General features: G+C 44.0%; 1 protein-coding gene across 1 annotated transcript in view; it reads left to right on the plus strand.

The window, feature by feature from the left end:
* The window catches only part of SYTL3 (synaptotagmin like 3), a 62,313-nt gene that overhangs the window by 7,855 nt on the left and 31,416 nt on the right, over window positions 1-23,042 (plus strand). The window contains exons 2-5 of the mRNA XM_090042211.1: window positions 793-1,407; window positions 3,241-3,456; window positions 9,837-9,901; window positions 19,069-19,120. Of these exons, the coding sequence (XP_089898337.1) occupies window positions 1,298-1,407; window positions 3,241-3,456; window positions 9,837-9,901; window positions 19,069-19,120 (443 nt within the window). The 5' untranslated portion in view covers window positions 793-1,297. The remainder of the gene's footprint in view (window positions 1-792; window positions 1,408-3,240; window positions 3,457-9,836; window positions 9,902-19,068; window positions 19,121-23,042) is intronic.

Consider the following 23,042-nt stretch of genomic DNA (forward strand, 5'->3'; position numbering starts at 1 on the left):
GTAGATATAAAGTCAATTTCTGCAATCCTTATTCAAGATAAACTCCTTCTGATTTGAGTGGTTACAACAGATGCAATAACTACTTTAGTACAATAGCAATTCAAATGTGTATTTGTTTAAACTAGTACTTTTTCATATTTCCTGCTTCTTGTACTTTTGTACATAACAAAATGATTGGTGTGGACTGAGAAACTGTCCTCTTGATTTTTTGTGTGTATGTGTTACAAATATAGCAGCACTGTTGTGTAGTGAAGTGTTTATCTAGCTTCAGCGGAAAGAAGTTAGGCAAAATTCAGATGACAGGTCCATTAGCTATTAAAACCTATAAATAATTCATAGAATAACTCCATGAGATGTTTTTCTTTCTCCTTTTCCTAAAAGTCTATAGTGTTTTGTCACTACAAGAAGATGAGTTGAACAGCTTCTAACCAGCAAAGGAACATTTATGTCCATCAATATAGCTTTTCCAGTCAGGCCACAGGAGCAGTCTTTGAATTTTCTTGGAAGCATCTTTTATTGATTGCATTACTAACATTAAAACAATTTTTCCTCCCCAAGCCATTAAGGTGTTAGGCTAAGGATTAATGGAACCTGTAGTGCTCATGGTAAGTCTGTCTAAAGTATGGGTGTGTCCTATTAAATACCTCCAGTAAGTCTGAATCAGCATGTGAAAGGTATATCTGTGTAAAGTAGAATTTAATTTTCACAAGGTGAAAATTGCTCAGTTTCTATCATGGGGTGCTGAAAAAGAAAAATGGGGAAGAATAAGACATTTGCTTTATTTTTCTGCAGGTCCTGGACAAGATAATCTTTCATTCAAGTCACTTCCTACCAGGAAATTCGTAAAGTGAGAGGTCAAGTAAGACAAGCTGTTTTCCAGTATTTTGTGCTGTCGCTCTTTGCAAAGGCCTTCTCAGCCTACTAGCAAATAAAACCCTATCTGGGACCCTGCTTTGAGCTATTTTCAGTTTGGGAGCTATTCTCAGCAAAAAAGAACTTGAAGTACTTGCATGTGAAAGACAGTAGACTGCTCTGACCTTGCTAAATGAGTGTGTTCACTTCAGTAGGTGGCAAAGACACTTAGAAATAATGGTCTGCATGGAGATAGACTCTTTAATTTTTGTCTTCAAGAGTATGACACAGTAGAAATGCATCACCAATGAAATACAAGCACAGACACTTAAAAAACCCATAGGCCTGAGTGGCACATACTCCAGGAAGTACTAATATCTGTCAGCTTGGATAAAGTGAAGCTGCGTAGTTCAGGAGTCTTGAAAAGAAGTGAAGTTTGTGAAAAATGACTGTAGAATTGAATCTAAACTTCCTTAAAGAATTGGAGCAGGAGACTGTTTTGGAGGTTCTATACCGTGATCAGATGCTGAGAAAAGCGGATGAAGAAAGAATAAGGTATTATGCTTTTTCCCCCCTTTTGTTCTTTTTGCATTGTGCCATTCGTTGCTGTCTCTTCTAATCTTACCACTTTTCTAGCATGCTCTTGGCTACTGGTATTTTTTCCAGCTGAGAAAAATAACAGCGATTATAGCCTCTTCACTGTAGAATACTGGTGGGACCTGAACAAATACAACGCAGTGAATCATCTACTCCATGAATTTAGCTCTCAGCTTTTCTGGAAAAATCATGCCCCTCCAGGGATTACTCCCTCTGCAAAGAGTTTACAATTCATTTTTCTGTCATTGCATTCACTGGTGTGTAAGCTTATCCCCATTACAACAGAAGACTTCACAGATTGGCCTGTTTTAATTAATCACTGGTGTCAGGGTTCTGAACAGGGGATTTGGGAATCTCATCCTGAAGCTGAGCTAAATCTCATTTCTTACCAAATAAAGTGTATTCCAAGTGTGTTGCCTCTCCTACAATTTTCTGTCACCAGCATAGCAAATTTTATTTGCTAGGTGAAAAGTTTTATTTCCTTAACTTCACACAAATCTGCAATGTGAAGCTGAGATAAAATCTCTGCCTGGCCTATTTTATTTCCTTTATATCAGGGGTCTGACAAGGAGCTTTGGCTGTTTGTACAGTACATTGTTGAGCAGCTTCCCCATATAAAACATACTATTTGTGTTGCTAATATTTACAAATGCAAGTCTTAAGTACTCTAGCTCCAAACATATGAATGGTGAAACTTAAAATTTGATTTTTGTAAGCATTTGTGTGAGTAAAATCTGATTGCAAAGTGTCTATAGAAAGCAAATACTAAGAGACTGTAAGGAAAGGAAATTAATTCATTTTTAAATTTGAGCAATACATTACTCTTTTGTGGTAATTATGCCATTCTGCTTTACATAGTAGAATATTCTTCTAACAAAGGATTATGGCGTAACTAAATTTTAAATAGGTCAGGGAGCTCAGTGCTTGATGATTCTGACACTTCTAGAAGGCTATGAAAGGTAAGTAAAGGAAGCAAGATTTTTTTTAGGCATTTTGTTCTAAACTGCGTTTTAAAGCTGTATGTATTTTATTTGGTTTGACTTAGGTGGCACGTTCACTGAAGTTACTTATGGCAGTTCTCTCTCACAAGTCAGATTTTCAAAAGTACACACCCTTAGCCTCTCCTCCTTTTGCTTGTGTAACTTTGCAAGCAATTGTGCATTCATGCTGTATTTCTGGTGCACTATCATGAGTGCATATTGTCTGCAGGAGCAGAACCCCATGTTTGCTGGATGACAAGCAGGACTACCTGTACAGCATTATATTAAAAGTACCACGTGCAAGGCAACACATATTCATCAGTGTCACCTTGAGTCCCCTACACTGTCAAGGTCCCGTTCTACAGAGCATCGTACAAGCACATAGCATAGACAACCCCTGCCCTGAAGATCGTTATTTCTCTGTTATGGCTATTTCAGATGTTTTGTTTGAATGCTTCTTTTAATGTTGTTTTTTGTTGGAGGTGGGGTGGGGGGAGGATTTATGCATTTTTGGGGACAGCCACAGACCCTCTGTAAGAAGGGAGGAGTGTGGGCTTGAAAATGACATTGCGGGGGTGGGGGGTTAGGAGGGCAATGGAGTGTCTTGTTTCTTATTTTGTGGGTTGTCTTTTATTATAAGCTGCCCTGAGGAGCTAAATGTAAATAATCAAAGCAAATAAAATATACATCTAAATAATAATAACAAATAGAGGCACTGATTTGGAAGTATGTTCCATAAAGGATTATCACTATGACATATCCTTCATATCAGCTTCTGATTATACTTATTTTTATTTGTCTTGGGGGTTAGGAAATTGAGAACACAGCTGCAGCAGCTTCGGTGGAAAGGAGCTAAAAATGCAAGCCACGAATATCAGGAGAGGTCTTGTGCTCGATGTCAGAAATCCTTGGGCCTTGTGATGAATAGAGGTGCAGTGTGCGATGGGTGCAGCCATCGAGTGTGCTCTGAGTGTCGTGTCTGTCTCAATCCCTATGTGTGGAAGTGCACCATCTGCTATGCTCATGGGTGAGAAACTGGATTGCTTTTGATAACCCATGGCCAGTTCTGTGTTTATCTCTTGATGCAAATCATGACTGAGGGAGCAAGGAAGTCTCCTGGATTGCTTTAATTATATAGGTTTCCCTTGATTTATGCAGTACATGAGTTCCCATAAAACTGTGAATACACTGAATTTGCATAAAGGGAACCCCATTTACAATGTAAGAAATAGTGGTATGTTCTCACAGCAGTGAGGGAGGGAAGGAGTAAGACTGGGACTAGGGAAGCGGGGTGGGAGGAGTGCGGCATAGCCCATTGGCCACTCAAGGGGCTGCAGCAGGGCATAAAGCGAAGGGAACTGTCAGTGGGTGTGGGGCACGGGACTGGGGGCTCTTACTGCTACATGCACCCCAGGAAGGCTGCAAGCTGGGGGGCTGCACCAGGCTCTTCCTTGGGGGGCGAGTGCCCCCAGATATGTATGCAGCATGAGAGCAGGTTGCTGCTGTGGGCTGGGGCCAGTGGTGGCACTGGGCTCTTCCTGACGCTCAGGGCAGGCGGCGGCACTGGGAGGGGGGCTGCTGCCACCCCAAAATTTGCTGTAGCCTCCCCCCTCCAATCTGCCCCTCCAGTGCCAGGAAGAGCCCAGTGCTGCCGCCAGAGCCTGGCTTTGGCCATTCCCAGTGCAGCTGCAGCAGGGGCTGAGGTGAGTGGGGTCCCGGCCCTCTCCCTTTCCCCCAGCAGACTTACCTGCTTGGGGCAGGGTGCCTATGCCAATTGCATAGGAGTGAATTTACCTCGCATATAATGAATTTTGGGTCTAAAAAGAGTCATTGCATAAGAGCAAATTCCCATGTACAGAACCCACATAAATCGAGGGAAACCTGTACTTAAGATACCGTTGGTAAGTATTGAGATCTTGTCACATCCCAGTCCCAGTGAAGTCTGTAAGAGCTTGACTTCAGTGGAACTCTGTTAATTCCCTTGTCTTTAGCAAAAACTAGTGAAATATATGACACTGATGGACCTGTACTTCAGCTCTTCCTGGGATTGTGAAACTAGGCAGGATTTGAAGTCGTTTAATTTTTATATAGAAATTATTTCACTGATTGCATTCTTCTCTGAGTTCATACTGAAGCCGTATCCTAGGAGTCTGGTGGTGGTATTGTGCTGCTAGAGGGATCATCTTTTATAGAACTGTTCCTGACTGCTTGCTAGCTATTCCTGTAGCTATAATATATTAATGTTAACCAATAGTATATATGTGTTAAAATATTTCGTTTAAATTTGAATGAGACCATTTTGGGGACAAGAATGTAAAGTCAGAACTTTACATTTATCAGTTTTCAAATGTATTACCTTCTTACTTTTGCTGCAAAATTCCAAATAAATGAACTGTAAGTCTTTTAATTTGCTTATTTAAATAATTGGAGTCATTGAAACATGATTAGAACTTGTGATTCCGTTCTTCCAGTATGGTTTTTAGAAACACCCCAGTCTTTGTTCAAGGAAATCTCTTATTTTTTTCATACTGTAGTTCTTGAAAAATTGTGCATCATCAGTGAGTGTTATTTACGTCAGAGCAGAGAGATGCTGCAAGGTTCTGTTCCTGATTAGGTATCGTTTGAACTTGTTAGTACAAGTCTGATTCAAAGTCGGTTGAGATGATGGCCGACTCTTTTCAAGGCTATACAGCTTAGGAGCTGGATAGAGCCATGTTTGGGTCTCCTGCAGTGAGGTGAGTTCTACTCAATGTCCCATATTTAAGAGGATGAGGAAAGATTTAGATGATTTAGAAATTTAGAATCCAGGTTTCAGAGATGCTGAGCATCCTTAATTCCAGTGAAGGAACTCACCTCTTAAAAAATCAGGACCTAAATACCTTGTTGTAGAGTCTTGATTGCTGGAGATGGTGTGTATTTTATGAAGAAAAGTATAGTGACTGGCTGTAAACTATTAGTTACAAAACTTACTGATGAATATTTGATAGCTGGTGTCATTTCATTATCTTCATCTTGGGTTTTTGGGTTTTTTTTGGTTAAACTCTGAATGCTGTTAGAATGTTTTTTTCCCTCACAATAAATTACTTATATCAGAAAGATCACTGAAGTTCTCCCCTCCCTACTCCAGTGGTACATACCAAGATTACTGTAGGAAAAAAACTTGATATATCAAACTGAGGACAAACAGTGATAAGAGTGCCACTAGATAGTGTTTCTGAAACTTCAAAAACAAAATGGAACTGTATCTCCCATGTTCTGAAACTAGATGAGTTCACTGATGTAAAGCCCAAGTAAACAAAATTCAGTGAGTTTACTGCTTTCATGACTTTGATCTGATGTGCTTATGTGAGTGAATAGATGGTCTCTTTTAACCTCTTGTGTGCCTTTTCTCTTTGTACATCTAAGAACAAGCTTCTCAAAAGCAATCCGAATAAGAGCCATGGATATGTTTTACCATAGGGCTATAGAGATGTTTCTGTTTGACAAAGGAATACGATTAGCCAGATTTGGAACTCACAAGCTGCTAGTTTTGTGTGGGGAAGGGCAGTTTAACTGAAATTGGGACTTGGCATGATATATGCTCATGAAACGTAAGTGGGGAGAGATGCATTTTGAAAAAGGCAGTAATAAAACCACAAAAATTGGCCAGGGGACTGGGAGGCAGTTGTATAACCTTAAACTACTCAATGCTTCTTGTTTGAAGCAAATGGATTAGATTTGAAGTTGACTGTGGTCATGAAAATCAATTTAAACTTTACAGGCTTGTTTTCTTTCTTGTATACTGTGGAACCCTGCAAAAAGGTGCTGCCTTTTTTGCATCACTGCACACAAACATGGTATCTTAGCAATCAACGTATACGTGTTGCATAAACAACGTGGCTAATAGCATGACATTTTGTCAGTGGTTTTATAAACTGTAATTTTTGCTTTGTTTACTTTCACAGCTATCTAAAAGTGAGGAAAAACAAAAACTAAAGCAATGGTTTTTTTGCACGTAAATTCTTTAGAGACAAAAAATGCCTTGTTGCAGTTTTGATCAATAATAATTCATGAATCCTTTCCTATGGAAAACTAGCTTCAGCCCTCTACTTTTGTACATATTCAGTTATTGTAAATCATGGCTTGCTGCTTTGCACCAGATTGGGAGAAATAAAGAAATGTGTATATGCCAGCGTATGCTAGTTCTGTAAGTCAGATGCCCACAAACCCTTGGTGATGGAACATTGGTTTACAGATTTAAAAGACTAAAAGAGAGGAAATTCTCCATGGCTGTTTAGAATCGAGGCACCCCTTGAAAAATGTCAGCTTTCAGTGTTCACAGCTAGGGACAGACATTCAAAAAGCACAAGCCTGAATTGATTCACTCTTTGCAGGTTAGTCTAAGCTGTGCAGTTTAAACTGATTAATAACTGGACAGACATACTCTGGTAACCAGGAAATGCAGGCACATTCCTGAAGTGGCTCAATGGTCAAGCCAGAAGTTGGTGGTGGTGGTGGGGGATGCTAGAGCATGCTTGCCAGCCGCTGCCAAAGGGGAGGGAAGAGAGACACCCTCCAAGGCTCTTACACCTCCCTGCTGGAGCAGAGGTGGTGCCACCAGGCACCAGCCCAGGCTAGCACACAGGGGATGGGGAAAAAGTCCTCTCTCTGAAGCAAGCATGTACTGAACACAGCAATTTGCAAAACATACAACAGGGAACTACCAAAAATCTTTGCCTAAGCTGTGATACAGCCCAGTAAAACTCAGCATACACAGCTTAGTCTGACTTAAAATGTAAACCAGAAAGACAAGAATTAGTTTCACTAATCCTGAGTGCAAAGTGTCTCCTTACAGCCAGGCATTCAGAAAGGCTTTATCATGTAAATGTAGCTCTCTTCATTCTTTGCTGAAGCTGTTTGCAACTTCTCTTAACTCTTAATCAGCATGTCTGATGATTGTCAGTCTTTGCCAACATTTGCTGTTCCAGACACCTGGCCAAAGCCCCAGGGGTTCTGGGGGAGAGAGGGGACAGAGTGAGCAATTAACTCCTTCCCTGCCTGTTTGCAGGCAAGCCATGGAGATGTAGCTGGGGCTGGCAAATGGCAGTTGAGGTTCACAGGGTTTGCCAGTGGAGGGGAGAGGGGATGGAGGAAGAAATTTGCCTCAGGCGCCATGGCAGGCTAGAGAGCAGGGGGAGCGGCCAGTCCTGCTGTGGAGCGGAGAGGCCTGCCCAGCCCAAGAGCATGCTGGGATGCTGAGGGTGTCTGGTTTATCTTAAACCAGCAAGGGGTCTGGGACAGACATTACATAAACCTGGTTGACCCAAATCAGTTAAGTCTGATACTGCATTCAACCAGGTCTACCTCAAACTGGTTTTGGCCATTTTCAGGCTTGTTTATGTGGAGTGAGCATCTGTTCTGTTACAGATTTAAACCAGTTTCTGATCACTTAAACTGGTTTATGTGTAATGTCTGTCCCTAGCCCACTGGTTTTTTTAACTAAAGAAAAATAGCAGAGCAGTTCTTCAGTAGCAAAGAACTCCGCCCACAACAGGTCAGCTGTTTTTGACACTATGGATTCCTATTTGAAATCTCTGGGTTTATCTTGTAAATAATGTTTGCACACCTAACAGTGCTAACATTACATGGAACCCTGCAGCATCCTTGAAAGGATCTCAAGGCACCTCTGTGTGCCACAGCATCCAGTTGAAAATCAGTGCTGAGACATAAAAGGGGAACAAAGAGAGCTAGAGGAATATGGTGCATAAAGATGGCGCCACCAAAATTTTACTTCTGAAGTACCGGTGTAATCAGAGACATCAGTCAGTTACCACTATGTCGTGTTCTTAAATTGTAACATGCCAAGCTGTGCTCCTTCTAATATGAGAGAAAGGAATAACTGAAGTTTCCTGCATAGCTAATCTATTATGATGTAGTACAGGGCTTTAGAGCAGTGCCCAAGACAAGGTAGAGAAGGTTGTTTCAGTTCTCTCTCTCAGAATTTTCAAGCTCTGTTAATTAAAGTTAAGTACCAAAAATCTCTGGTTTGGCATGTAAGTAGCCTGATATCTGAAGAAGTGGAAATTTTTCCTTTCCATTTAGGGTCATAGAAGCTGTGTATATTTCATTCCTCTAAATATAGACTTTGTATAGACTTTACAGATAGCAGTTCAGAGATTAGGTTGGGTTAAAAAATGGCCCCCAATCTAAGGTACGTTAGGGGAGGGATGAATGGGATGGGGAGGCTAGTGGTGTTGTGGAGTCCATGGGGGAGTTGGGCTGACTATCTGCAGGAGGGAGGGAGTGCTAAAATTAGCCCAGTGCCAAGGGGTCAGGTAGGAAACGTGCAACTCTGGGGCTGGGGCCAATGGCTGAGCTTTTCCAATCTCAGGGCTGTGCTGGGAAAGTGTGCAGAAGTTCAGTTAGATCTGTCTAGCCATACCCAATCTAACTTACTGCACTTCCAAGGTACAGTTAAATTAGATTGGTTCAGCCATTTTTGACTGATCTAATCTTCCTGGAACAGTTTGTACTTGCACTTACTAGTCAGGTCAATCTAAGGTCTGCATGTGGATGATCTAAGTTAGATGGAACGGTCATTTTTAATGTGATCTAACCTCCATGTACCCACAAAGTTGCTTAGAAATGGACCCTAAGGTGAGACAGTGTCCTACAAACTCTCTGACCTACTGTCAAATAGAGTGAGTGGCTACCCCAGGGCTATTTTTCTCTGGCTTTTGTGGATTTCAGAATTGTTTATCGCTTAGTTGAAAGATGCATGTTATTTTTTTCTTATTTTGAGAGTCTGTTCTTATGTTGATTGCATACTCAGTGAAGCATCACCCTTATAAGATTCTGAATCTGGTGACTGACATCGACCTCTCCATAAAGGAAAGCTTAAGATGAAGGATAGGCTGTGGTACCAGCCCATTCATATCAATGATGAGAAGACACATTCCTTCCTTCTCTAGAACTATGGACCTGCCATTTGGCATGTGCTCCCATGTAGCCATTTTAAATTTCACTAAAGAGCATGCACTTCAGCATTGTCCATTTTCACTTATTTGAGCTAGGTTATGACTGGAGGCAAAGATACATCCAAATGTGCTTTGCCTGAGTTTGTACAGCAAATTGGATGCAGAACTGGGAATGGAACCCAGGACTCCTTGACCTCCAAATGGTTGCTCTGCATGCTATTTAAGACTTCCTGCAGAATAATTCCCACATGGAGAATGAAGTTGACCATTCGCCCCCATGCCCTCAGTGGAGACTTCTGTAAGATGTTAGTTGTACTGAAGGATTAATCTTATTTCTTGTGATTTGTTAAATAGATACTTATTCTTTTGTCTCAAGCACACACAATTAAATATGAAAATATATATTGTAAACTGCATAGAGAAGGTTCAAGTGTCTGCTGTTGTTTTTCAGAACCATGAAGGTAAAAACTGGTGAATGGTTCTTTGAGGAACGAGCGAAGAAATTCCCAGGTGAAGGTAAATCACCCACCCAGACAACAAACAAACTCCTGTGCAGTATGTAGCCCTTACGGAAGTAAAAACAATCCAAGTCCTTACCATGTCATTCTGTTTCATTTTCCAACTGGTGGAAGAAAAGTGTAAAATAAAGACAGCATTTTGTGGTGTAGGTTCAGTGTGTAGAAGACTGCAGAATGCATGTCTTTTTGTTTCTAGCAGAAACCAGATAATATATTTGAAAGCACAAAGCAATTTGGCTGGGTAATATGAAAAATTTGAACCACATCAACTTGAACAAGATGACACAATCTGTGAGCACCAAATAAGGATACCGCTTGACAGTAATATGAAATACAGTGGCATGTGAAATAACCATACAAGCACTACAATATGTGGACAGAAATTACATGATTCAGTCTCCATTAAAATTAATGGCAAAGCTTCCATTTAATTTAGTGGTGCAGGCTATGAGATAGACACTCAGGGCCCTTTTACCCGCAGTGGGGCCACCAAGCACCAGAGGAAGTGGGAGAGGAAGGAGATGCATGCCTATCCAGCTGTATTACCTCCCTGGATCTGCTCGTTTGAGTTTGCAAATGGGAGTTTGCAGTGCACTCTGTCCAACCTGTAGCTGAGTTGAAGCAATTCCTCACTTTTCCCAGTATGGGACACTCACTGTTTTAAACTAATAGTGACTTTGAAAATAAGAAGGGATTGTACATAGGGGAAACCAAGAACCAGTGGACCCTAACTACCTCCTTTATGATAAGGGGGGTTGGGCTGGAAGGCACCCTTGGGAGCATGATTGCCTTTTGCCTTCTGTTTGCCCAGGAGGATGTTTATGACTGGAAAAGTAAAAGGCTGTCATATAAGTGTAGGGTCATAGGAAAGTAGGGCTGGAAGGAACCTCACAAGATCATCTAGTCCAGGCCTTGCTCAAGGCAGGATCATCCCTGACAATACTGTCTCAGTCTGTCTCACCTGCTCTTGAAATCTTCCAAGAATGGAGATTCCACAACTAAGTAGCCTGTTCCAGTGCTTGACTGTCCTCATCAGAAAGTTGCAGCTTAAATTTCCCCTGCTGAAGCTTGAAGCCATTGCTTCTTATCCTGTCACATATGGTCACAAAGAAAAACCCATCTCCATCCTCTCTATATTTACCCTTCAAGTATTTGAAAACCGTTATCAAATCTCCCTCTCAGTCTTCTCTTTTCCAGGCTACATAACCTTAGTTCTTTCAGATTTTTCTCATAAGTCTTGCCACTGAGGCCCCTAATAATTGTCTTTGCTCTGTGCTACCCCATTTCTAAACTCTCCACATCCTTTTTGAAGTGTGGGGCTCAAAACTGGACACAGTACTTGGGGTGAGGTCTTGCCAGTGACAGTCTTGTTAAGATAACGCAGTATACTCTTGGCTTTTTTGCAACAAGAGGGCACTGTTGCTCCTAGTCAGCTTATTGTCTATTATAATTTCCAGGTACTTCTCTGTAGTACTGTAGCCTAATCACTCATTCCCTCATCTGTATGCATGTATGTGATTATTCTGTTCCAAAGTGCAGGCCTTTGCACTTGTCCTGGTTGAATCTCACCTGAGAGATTGCAGACCATTTCTCCAGGTCATTCTGGATTTTATTTGTACTCTTCAGAATGTCTGCAACACTACCCATTTTGGTGTCATCCAAAAATTTGCTAAGCATGCACTTGATCTCATCATCCAAATAATTAATGAAGATATTAAACAATAATGGACCTAGGATAGAGCCCCTTGGAAATCCTATTTGGAATCATAGAAAGTTAGGGTTGAAAGGGAACTCAGGAGGTCATTTAGTTCAACCCCCTGCTCAAAGCAGGACCATCCACAACTAGATCATCCCAGCCAAAGCTTTTTCTAGCCAGGTCTTAAAAATTTCTTAGGATGGAGCTTCCACCACCTCTCTGGGTAACCTGTTCCAGTATTTTACTACCCTCCTAGTGAGAAAATTCTTCCTAATATCTAACCTAAACTTCCCTTGCTGCAACTTGAAACCATTGCTGCTTGTTCTGTCATCTGCCACCACTGAGAACAGTTTAACTCCATCCTCTTTCAAACCTCCCTTCAGGTCGTTGAAGGCTACCCCTCTCACTCTTTGTCTTCTCCAGATTAAATAAGCCCAGTTTCCTCAGCCTCCCCTCAGAAGTCATGTGCTCCAGTCCCCTCACCATTTTTGTTGCCTTCTGCTGAACTTTCTGCACATCCTTTCTGTAGAAAACACAATACTCCATATGTAGCCTCACCAGTGCTGAATAGAAGGGAATACTCACTTCCCTTGACCTGCTGGCACCGCACCTACCAGTGTAGCCAGATATGCTGTTAGCTTTCTTCACAACAAGGGCACACTGTTGGCTCATATTCAGCTTATTGTCCACTGTAACCGCCAGGTCCTTTTCTGCAGAGCTGCAGTCCGGCCAGTCAGCCCCCAGCCTGTACCAGTGCATGGGATTGTTTTGTCCTAAGTGCAGGGCTTTGCACTTGTCCTTGTTCAATCTCATGAGATTCCTTTTGGCCCAGTCCTCCAATTCGTCTAGGTCCCTCTGAAGCTTAGCCATACCCTTCAGCATATCTATTACTCCCCACAGCTAGGGAACAGACTTGCTGAGGGTGCACTCTATGCCATCTTCCAGGTTGTTGATGAAGACATTGAACAAAAGGGGCAAGATCCTAGAAAAGATTATCAAAGAGACCATTCTCAATAGACTGAGTGATGGCAAAATCCTGAAGGATAGCCAGCATGGGTTTGTTGCGGGTAGGTCTTTCTTGACCAATCTCATTTCCTTCTACGACCAGGTGACCTATCACCTGGACAAGGGGGAAGAGATTGATGTCATATATCTTGACTTTAAAAAAGCCTTTGATCTGGTATCCCATGATCACCTTTTAGCAAAACTGGCCAACTGCGGCCTCAGCTTCACCACGGTCCACTGGCTAGGGAATTGGCTCCGTGGTCAGACCCAGAGGGTGATGGTTGATGGGAATCAGTCGTCATGGTGCACTGCGACCAGTGGAATCCCTCAAGGCTCTGTCCTTGGGCCTATAATATTCAACATCTTCATTAATGATGTGAACACTGGTGTCAGAAATGGACTGGCCAAATTTACCCCAAAGTTTGGTGTCGTTGGCAAAGCATACACACCTGAGGACAGGAGGGTGATCCAGGCTGACCTTGACAGGTTCTGGAAACGGGCAGATGAGACCCTGATGGTGTTTAACATTGAAAAATGCAAGGTTCTCCACCTTGGGAAGAAAAGCTTACAGCATCCTTATAGACTTGGCAGTGCTACACTGGCTAGCACTACGGACGAAAGGGACTTGGGGGTCAGGATTGACCATAAGATGAACATGAGCTTTCAGTGTGATGCTGTGGTTAGTAAAGTGAACAAAACGCTAACTTGCATCCATAGATGCTTCTCAAGGAAATCCCAGGATGTCATTCTCCTGTTGTACTTGGCCTCGGTGAGGCTGCAGCTGGAGTACTGCATCCAGTTTTGGGCTCCACAATTCAAAAAGGATGTGGAGGAGAAGCTTGAGAGAGTCCAGAGGAGAGCCATGTGCATGATCAGAGGTCAGGAAAACAGGCCTTATGACAACAGGCTGAGAGTTATGGGACTCTTCAGGCTGGAAAAGCTCGGGCTCAGGGGTGATCTCGTGCCACCTATAAGTTTATCAGGGGTGTTCACCAGGATCTGGGGGAATGTTTGTTCACCAGAGCACCCCAAGGGATGACAAGATCAAATAGTCACAAACTCCTCCATGACCATTTCAGGCTGGACATAAGGAAGAACTTCTTTACTGTCTGAGCCCCCAGGTTTTGGAATAGACTGCCGCCAGAGGTGGTTCAAGCCCTTACTTTGAACACCTCCAAGAGACATTTTGACGCTTATCTTGCTGGGATCCTTTGACCCCTGCTGACTTCCTGCCTCTGGGGCAGGGGGCTGGACTCGAAGATCTTCCAAGGTCCCTTCCAGCCCTAATGTCTATGAACTCTATGAAAAACTGGCCCCAGGACTGACCCCTGGGGCACTCCACTTAATACTGACTGCCAACTAGAGATCGAGCCATTAATTACTACTCTCTGAGCCCAAAGCTCCAGCCAGTTTTCTATCCACCTTACGATCAATTTATCCAGCCCATATTTCCTTAGTTTGCCTGTGAAAATGTTGTGGGATTTCATAGATTTCATAGACATTAGGGCTGGAAGGGACCTCGGGAGATCATCGAGTCCAGCCCCCTGCCCAAAGGGCAGGAAGTCAGCTGGGGTCATAGGATCCCAGCAAGATAAGTATCCAATTTACTCTTGAAGAGACCATATCAAAATCATTGTGTCACAGAGCGGGGTCCTAGGGGTGGCCATGATTTCCCCTAGCGCCCCTTTACCATGTCAAGTTTGCCTCAAAGCACCCTCAAGTCTCGTCTGCCACGTCTCTGATGTTATGGTATAATAGGGAGGCTGCCTATCTGTCCTCTTGAACACAGTTTTCTGTTGTACCTTGGCCCCATTCTGTCATGGGGTCTCAGTGCACCCCAGCCTTATGGGCTGTGCGTGGCTCCAACCACCCCTTTACCACGCCCCAAGCCTTGCAGATGGTACCGACGTTGTTTGGTCTGGGCCTTGTTGTAATGTGGCTCCCTTGTCCTTCCCTGGGCCCTCTGCAGCCCTGTCTGGCTCTGCGCCTTTCTGGCGCTCGGGCTCTCCGCAGCCCTGTCTGGCTCTGCACCCCCACTGGTGCTTGGGCTCTCCGTGGCCCTTGTCTTGCACGCGCCCCACAGGCGCTCTGGCTTTCCGTGGCCCCTGTATGGAGGCTTCTTGCTCTTCCCCCTTTTGCCTGGGGCTGGGGTCAGTGCACCCCAAAATGCTGCACTCTCTCTGGCGCCAGGGTCCCCGCACTACTGTGGATTCCCTATGAGGCCTCCTTCAACCCCTAATAGTGTCACCCAAACAACCAGTGTTTTACACAACAAGAAACATAACATAAGCCCCTGGGCTGTGACATAAAATCAAGCTGCTGGGCTATAACGTTATTCCTGCCACATCGGGGTGCTCTGTCCTTCCCCCAGTCTTGGAGCTGTACCTGCAGTCTGGCCTCTTCCCTCTGCTTGCTCTGGGAGAGCTTCTTCCCCCATGGCTGCTAACAAGGAACTGCCAGCCTGGCTTCAGCCCTGGGGTTTGTGCACGCCAGGCCCTGCCCCTTCCGGTCAGCTGACTGCTGGCAGGTGTGGGCCACTGTTCACTTCGGTTACCCTGGCAACCAGCAGCTGGGCTCCTTACTTACTGCTAGGGCTCTTTCCCTAGCAATTTCCACTCTTCATAGGAGCAGGGCACCTATGTGCTCTGTGACACACCTCCCCTCTTTATAGGAGCAGAGCACCAAAGTGCTCTGCGACACATCGCTTAAGAAATATTTACCACATCCACTGGTCTCCTTGAGCCCACGGAGCCAGTGATCTTATCATAGAAGGCAATCAGGTTGATCAGGCATGATTTGCTCTTGGTGAAGCCATGCTGCCTGTTCCTAATCAACCTCTTCTCCAAGTGCTTCAGGATGGATTCCTTGAGGATCTGCAAAGTTGACTGGTTTGTAGTTCCCTGGATCCTCCTATTTCCCTTTCTTAAATATAGGTACTATGTTTACCTTTTTCCAATTATCCAGGACCTCTCCTGATCACCATGAGTTTGCAAAGTTGATGGTCAGTGGCTCTGCAGTCATGTCAGCCAACTCCCTCCACACCCTCAGATGCATCTCTATCAGCCCCAAGGACTTGTATAAGTCCAGCTTTTTAAAATAGTCCTTACCCTGTTCTTTCACCACTGTTGGCTGGTCATTTCCTCCCCAAACTTTGCTGCCAGGTGCAGTAGTCTGGGAGCTGTCCTTCCCTGTGAAGACTGAGATAAAAAAGGCTTTGAGTACTTCAGCCTTTTCTGCATCCTCTGTCACAAGGTTGCCTCCCCATTCAGTAACTGACCCAAATTTTCCCTGAGCCTCCTCTTGCTACTGACAAACTTGTAGAAACCCTTCTTGGTACTCTTCAGATTTCTTGCTAGCTGCAACTCCAATTGTGCTTTGGCCTTCCTGACTTCATCTTTGCATGCCTGAGCAATACTTTTATACTCCTCCCTGGTTGTTTGTCAAGTTTCCACTTCCTATAAACTTTCTTTTTGTGATTTAATTTACTGAAGAGTTCCCTGCTAAGCCAAGCTGGTCTTCTGCCATACTTACTAGTCTTTCTGCACATTGGGATGTTTCGTTCCTATGCTCTCAGTATGGCTTCTTTAAAGTACAGGCAACTCTCCTGGACTCCTCTCCCCGTCAAACTGGCTTTCCAGGAGATCCTGCCTATGAGTTCCCTGAGTCAAAGTCAGCTTTTCTAACAGTCCAGGGTCCTGGACTGCTGCTCTCCATCCTTTCTTTTATCGGGATCCTGAACTCAGTCTCCTTGTGGTCACTGCTGCCCAAGTCCCATCCACTTCTACATTCCCCACCAATTCTTCCCTCTTTGTGAGCAGCAGGTCGAGAAGAGCACGATCCCTAGTTGGCTTTTCCAGCGCTTGCACCAGGAAGTTGTCCCTAGCACTCTCCAAAACATTCTTGTATTGCCTGCGCACTGCTGTATTGCCCTCCCAGCAGATGTCAGGGTGATTGAAGTCCCCCATAAGAGCCACGGCTTGTGATTGGGAAACTTCCGCTAGCTGTTTGAAGAAAGCCTTGTCCACCTCATCCTCCTGATCTGGTGGCCTATAGCAGACCCCCACCACAACACCATCCTTATTGTTCTCCCTATTGCTCTGACCCTAATCCAGAGACTTTCAACAGGCCTGTCTCCAGTTTCATACTGGAGCTCTGAGCAATCATACAGCTCTTTTCCATAAACTGCAACTCCTCCTCTTCTCCCGTATCTGTTCTTCCTGAATAGTTTGTACCCACCCATGAGTGCTCCAGTCATGCGAGCTTCCACCAAGTCTGTGTTATTCCAGTCATGTCATAGTGTCGTGACTGTGCAAGGACTTCCAAGTCTTTCTGCTTGCTTCCCAGGCTCCGTGCATTCCTGTACAGACACCTGAGGTAACTAGTCTATTGCCCTGATTTCTCAGGAAGTATGAGAACACCTCCCCTATTGCCCCTTCGAACTTACTCTTCATCCAGGTCACCCATTTCCCCACTTACCCCAGGGCTTTGGTCTCCATCCCCCAGTGAACCTAGTTTATCTCCTCCCAAATTGAGCCATCGATGACTACTTATTGAGCATGATTTTTTCCCTCAACAAGTTATGTATCCACCGTTGTCTAGTCTGTATTTCCTTAGTTTGTTAACAAGAATGTCACAAGACAGGTGATCTTTGAAACAACAGGCATTCTTTGAAAGCTGCCGTCTGGCAAAATTAAAAAAACAAAAACAAAAAACCCTGAGCAATAGTACTTCTTCTTGCTAAAAAAATAATCCAGAGGTTATTTGTAGATGCCACTAAATCCCCTACTGGACAATTTGCACTTTCCCAGTTTAAGAAGGTGAATCAACCTGCGCTGTTCAAGGCAATGGAGTTTGATAGTATTATGCTTTGATCTCACTTTTTCTTCAAAGGACGTTTGTTGAGGCTAATTCTAACAATCTGTCCGAAATCCAAGGATAAGTATCTTCTGTTGTTCCCAGAGATGGGACCTGATCTTACAAAGTATGAAATTGATAGGAGTTGAAGATATTCAGCATCTTGTATGATTTTATCTTTGTAGATATTTGAAACTCTGCGTTATACTTAGAAATCTTCCAAGCCTGTAGAAAGAGTGCCCTCTTTTGGCTTGATAATGTAATGCAAATTAGGTGCTTGCTTGCTATATAATATGGTGAATTGATTAGCATGTACTGCATCTTTTACCATATTGGAGACTTTAAAAAGTTATACTTTTATGCCAATACTTCTATTAATGTTTTTAACACTGAACTATGATTTAAGCAACCCCTTTTCATAAAAAATGATAGGCTGCTTTTACTAAATAATAAATTGGTAGGCTAAAAAGTAATTTCAGGCATTAATAAATCAAGATACTAGGCATTACTCATTGATAATAGTCATTGATTGTCAAAACTGCATTATACCAAGAGCACTTGTTAAGTATTATGACATGAAGAAAAATTACTGCTGTTTATTACCAACATCAAGCCCTCATGTTTAAAGTTGATTTATGTTATATATAATTATTTTTAATGATGCAACTTTTGCAAAACAAAGCACAATAATACTGTAAAGCTGCATTATTGGTTACATGCTGATAATATTAAGAGAGATCTAGCAATAACTTTGAGCCAATTATTTTCAGTTTCCCATTTATTATATAAACTTAGCCCTTTTCTGTTTTTTCATTATTCATGAACAGTTTGTAATTTTTATTTAATTTGTTTGTGACCAAACAAATATTTGCAGTTGTTTTTTGTCTTGTGATTGGTCCCATAAATCGTGCAATTTTGTTTCTGCTCTGCGATTGGGTGAGCTAACTGACCAGAGTGTTTGGGATTTATTTGTCCATATTTATACTTGTTCAAACCTACTGTGTGAAAAACTAAAACAGCCTTATAAAAAGTGAACAGGCTTCTAGCATGAATGCTCCAGTAAGCCGTGTTAGTCTCAAGCCAGGCAGAGGATACCTTATAGGTTAATTCAAAGAAGCATAGGCTTTCACAGACAAAATCTTACTTTGGCATACTTTGTAGTATCTGATTAAAGCAAGCTTTTAGTCTTTTATTGAGTTTTGTGGTTTACAGGTCAAAATTACTTCCATTCAGTGGCCTAGTCCATGACCAATGTGCTAACCAGGTCCCAGTAAATCCTCAGACTGCTAGGCCCACTGTCTAGCAATTGCTGGAGATCATTTATCTGACTTTGAGATTAATATTGTTACTAAAATATCTCTGAGGAGAGGATGAGCTAAATTAATACTACAGGGTTTTTTTTTGGCATAGATGGGATTTAAGTGTGCTTGGGGGTTGTGCTGCCAATTGCAAGAGGTAAATCTCATAACAGTTTGAATATGCATGAACTTCTGGAAATTTAGCCCATTGCCTGAAAGCACTCTGTATCTGAAAAGTGATATAGTATCACTATTAGGGTTATTGCTACTAACTACTGTGTTTGTGAGTCAGTCTTTTTTTTTCCTTTATAGGTAGACGTGAAACAATTGGGGCAAAGCTCTTGAAATCCTATCAAAAACTGAGGTAAGACATGGAGAACAAAATGTCCTAGGACTCTGAGACTATTGTATTATATAAAACAGCCAACAGCTTAAGTTTTCTGATTCCTAAAACAGCATATTTAAAGATTAATAAAACTTGGAATCAAGCTAAGTAATATCGTAGAAAGTGTGACCCCTTTTTTGGTCTTTGTGCACCCTAGTGAAAAGACCCAGACTAGGGACAGAAATTACACACAAACCATGATTGAAAGCTACACACAAGTGATTGGAAACTGGTTCAGATCTGTAACACCACAGATGTTCAGTGCACATACACCACTTTCAAAATGGTCAAAACCAGTTTAAGATAAGCCTAGATGGATGTAGTATCAGAATTAACTGATTTAGGTTAAATCAGTTTATTGAACTTCTATCCCAGATCCCCTCCAGATTCAAGGTAATTTACAGTCCCCCAGCATCTGAGGATGCTTTGCACCTCCCTCACAAATCCCCCTTGCAGCGTGGGCGGGCTAGGCTTGGCCCAAGCTGTCTGCTTCAACCAAGCAGGGAGGCATATTCTAGCACCCCCTGGCTTCTGGCCTGAGCCACTGCAGGCATTTGGCTACATTTCCGGAATCAAAAGTGAATGTCTGTTCACTTGCTTATCAGTTAAATCTACACAGCTTAAATTAACCTGTGAAAATTGAATCAATTCAGCCTCAGACTTTTTGACTGTCTGTACTTAGCCACAGTGAACAGTAGAAAGAATCCTATTTTAGCTAAAGAGTTTCCTTCCTTTAATTTTGGGAAATTGTGGTAATTATTATTTTTTTTGTCATGATCTACTTTTACGTTTACAGCTTATATTGAAATGACTGGGGTCCAAAATAATAATTAAGACAGACAATAAAGGTACAGGCACTCAGTAACCTAGCTGGAGAGATTTTTGCCTGTTGTTAGTTTTAGAATAAATATTTGATAGGAGTGTCTGTATTTGTTAAGGTTTATCAGTGTGTGCCAAGCATGTGAGCATACTAGTTGATTTCAAGCAAGTACTGTGTTAAATTGGGGCACTGCCCTGTTGAAATTAGAACTAATAATATGTGTATAAAGGAACCACTATATTAATCCCATATAATGTATGTGTAACAGGGCGGCCTCCTCAGGGTCAGTCTACTGGTGGCCCCGCCTACCTGTTATGGGCCAACCGCCCGCCTTCTCTTCTACCATGCCTTGTTAATTAATTGTTGTTAATTAAGCGGGAGGCTGCCCATTGTATGCCCTGATGCCAGGGGGCGCTATCTGCAGCTCTGTTCCTTCCCTACACTGCAGCCCAAGCCTCGCAGGTGGTATTTGTAAATTCTTCTTTATGTTGGGATCTTGGCCATGGTGGGCTTACCCCTTTTTTTTTCTAGCTAGGCCTGTGAGTCAAAAAAACCCACTAATCAGGGTTTGACTCCCAGGCTCTAGCTCTCAAAAAAACCGCCTCAGGCTCCGGCCCCTCTGTGGTGCTGGGGTCAGCTCACCTCCAAGTATTGTGCCCTCTCTAGCGCTAGGGTCAGCTCACCCCTGAATATTGCCCCCTCTCTGGTGCTGGGGTGCCCACACTGGAGTGGGCCCCTAATGAGGCCTCCTCCTTCCCCAAATAGCCTCACCCAAACCATCAGTGTTCATAGAATCATAGGAGTAGGGTCGGAAGGGACCTTGTAGATCTTCAAGTCTGACCCCCTGCCTGGGCAGGAGAAAAACTGGGCTCAAATGAGTCCAGCCAGATAGGCATCAAGCCTCTTCTTAAAGATCCCCAGGGTAGGAGCCAGCACCACTTCCCTAGGAAGTTGGCTCCAGCTCCTAGCTGCCCTAACTGTGAAGTAGTTCTTGCGGATGTCTAATCTAAACCTCCTCTCTAATAATTTGTGTCCATTGTTCCTTGTCATGCCAGGGAGCGCTAGGGGAAACAGTGTCTCCCCCAAACCCTTCTGGTCCCCCTTAGTGAATTTATAGACAGTCACCAGGTCCCCCCTCAGCCTTCTCTGGTGAGGGCTGAACAGGTTTAGGTCCCACAGTCTTTCAATGTAGGGTCTGCCCTGTAGTCCCCGGATCATGTGGGTGGCCCTCCTCTGGACCCTCTCAATGTTGTCCACATCCCTCCTGAAATGGGGCACACAGAACTGGACACAGTACTCCAGCTGTGGCCTGACCAATGTCGCATAGAGGAGGAAGATCACCTCCTTGGCCCTGCTAGAGATGCACCTGTGGATGCATGATAAGGTCCGGTTAGCCCTTCCAACCGTGACCTCACATTGTCGGCCCATGTTCATCTTGGAGTCAATAATGACTCCCAAGATCCCTTTCTGCCTCCGTGCTCTCAAGAAGGGAGTTTCCCATTCTACAAGTGTGCTGCTGATTTCTACTGCCTAAGTGCAGCACCCTGCACTTGTCAGTATTGAAACACATCCTGTTTATGTCAGCCCACTCCTGTAACCTATCCAGGTCTTGTTGCAGTCTTTCCCTCTCTACTACCACGCTCACCTCACCCCAAATTTTGGTATCATCAGCGAATTTAAACAAGTTGTATTTCACCCTGTCGTCCAAATTGCTGATGAAGAAATTGAACAGCGCAGGCCCCAGGACCGAGCCCTGGGGGACTCCGCTGCCCACTTCCCCCCAGGTCAAATGTGACCTGTCCACCACCACCCTCTGAGTACAACCCTTCAGCCAATCTGCAATCCATCTGACTGTGTAGGCATCAATGCCACAGTCGCCTAGTTTTTTAATGAGGATGGGGTGGGAGATGGTGTCAAAGGCCTTGCTGAAGTCTAGAAAGACTACGTCCACGGCGACACCTGCATCCATTGCCTTTGTGACCTGATCATAAAAGGCAATCAGGTTGGTCTGACATGACCTGCCCCTAATGAAACCATGCTGGTTGTGCTTGAGCATCATCCCTGAAGCTGGCCCATCACAGATGTGCTCCTTGAGGATCTTCTCAAAGAGTTTCCCACGGATAGAGGTAAGACTGACGAGCCTATAGTTGCCCAGGTCCGCTCTCTTCCCTTTTTTGAAGATGGGGACCACGTTAGCTATCTTCCAGTCATCCGACACCTGGCCTGAGCACCACAAGTGCTTGTAAAGCCATCCCAAGGGCCCTGCAATAACCCCTGCTAGCTCCCTCAACACCCTGGGGTGGAGAGCATCTGGACCCACTGACTTGAACATGTCCAGCTCCTCCAGAAGCTCTCTAACCCGGTCCTCCCCAGCCTGAGGTCTGGAGGCGTTCCCCTCGAGTCCATCACAGTGGGGAAGTCCTGGTCCCTGCACAAGAAAACGGAGGTGAAGAATTGGTTAAAGAGTTCCGCTTTCTCCTCTGGCGCAACCACCAGATTGCCCAGCATACTTTGCAGGGGCCCCACATTACCCGGTGCCTTCTTCATCCTCCCTATGTATTTGAAAAAGGACTTTTTATTATCCTTGATCTTGGACGCTAGTCCTAGCTCTATGTCCGCCTTAGCTTTCCTGACAGCCCCCCTACAGACCTGAGCAGAGGAGGTATACTCCTCTTTGGAGATAGCACCCCCCTTCCACTGGGTGTACGCTGCCTTTTTGGCAAGCAGGCATTCCCGGACGCCACTGGTGATGCAGGGGGGCTTTCGGGCACTCTTGCCCCCCTTGCATCTTGTTGGGATGGACTCCCCTTGGGCCCTGAGTATCGTTTCCTTAAGGAACGACCACTAGTCCTAGACACTGAATTCCCCTGCCCTCAAGGACCCCAGCGCCTCACCCACTAGTCTCAACTTGTTGAAGTTGGCCTTCCTAAAGTCTAGGGCTACCGTCTTGCTGCAGGCCCTTAACAACCTGCGCTGGATGGTGAATTCCAGCAAGCGATGATCGCTATAGCCCAGGTGGCCAAGAGCCTGGTGGCCCCTTACCAGGTCATCGCCTGGGGCCAGGACCAGGTCCAACAGGCC

The sequence above is a fragment of the Crocodylus siamensis genome, chromosome 1 (assembly GCF_052110815.1).
Source record: "Crocodylus siamensis isolate JL-2025a chromosome 1, ASM5211081v1, whole genome shotgun sequence".
Taxonomy (NCBI): Eukaryota; Metazoa; Chordata; order Crocodylia; family Crocodylidae; genus Crocodylus; species Crocodylus siamensis.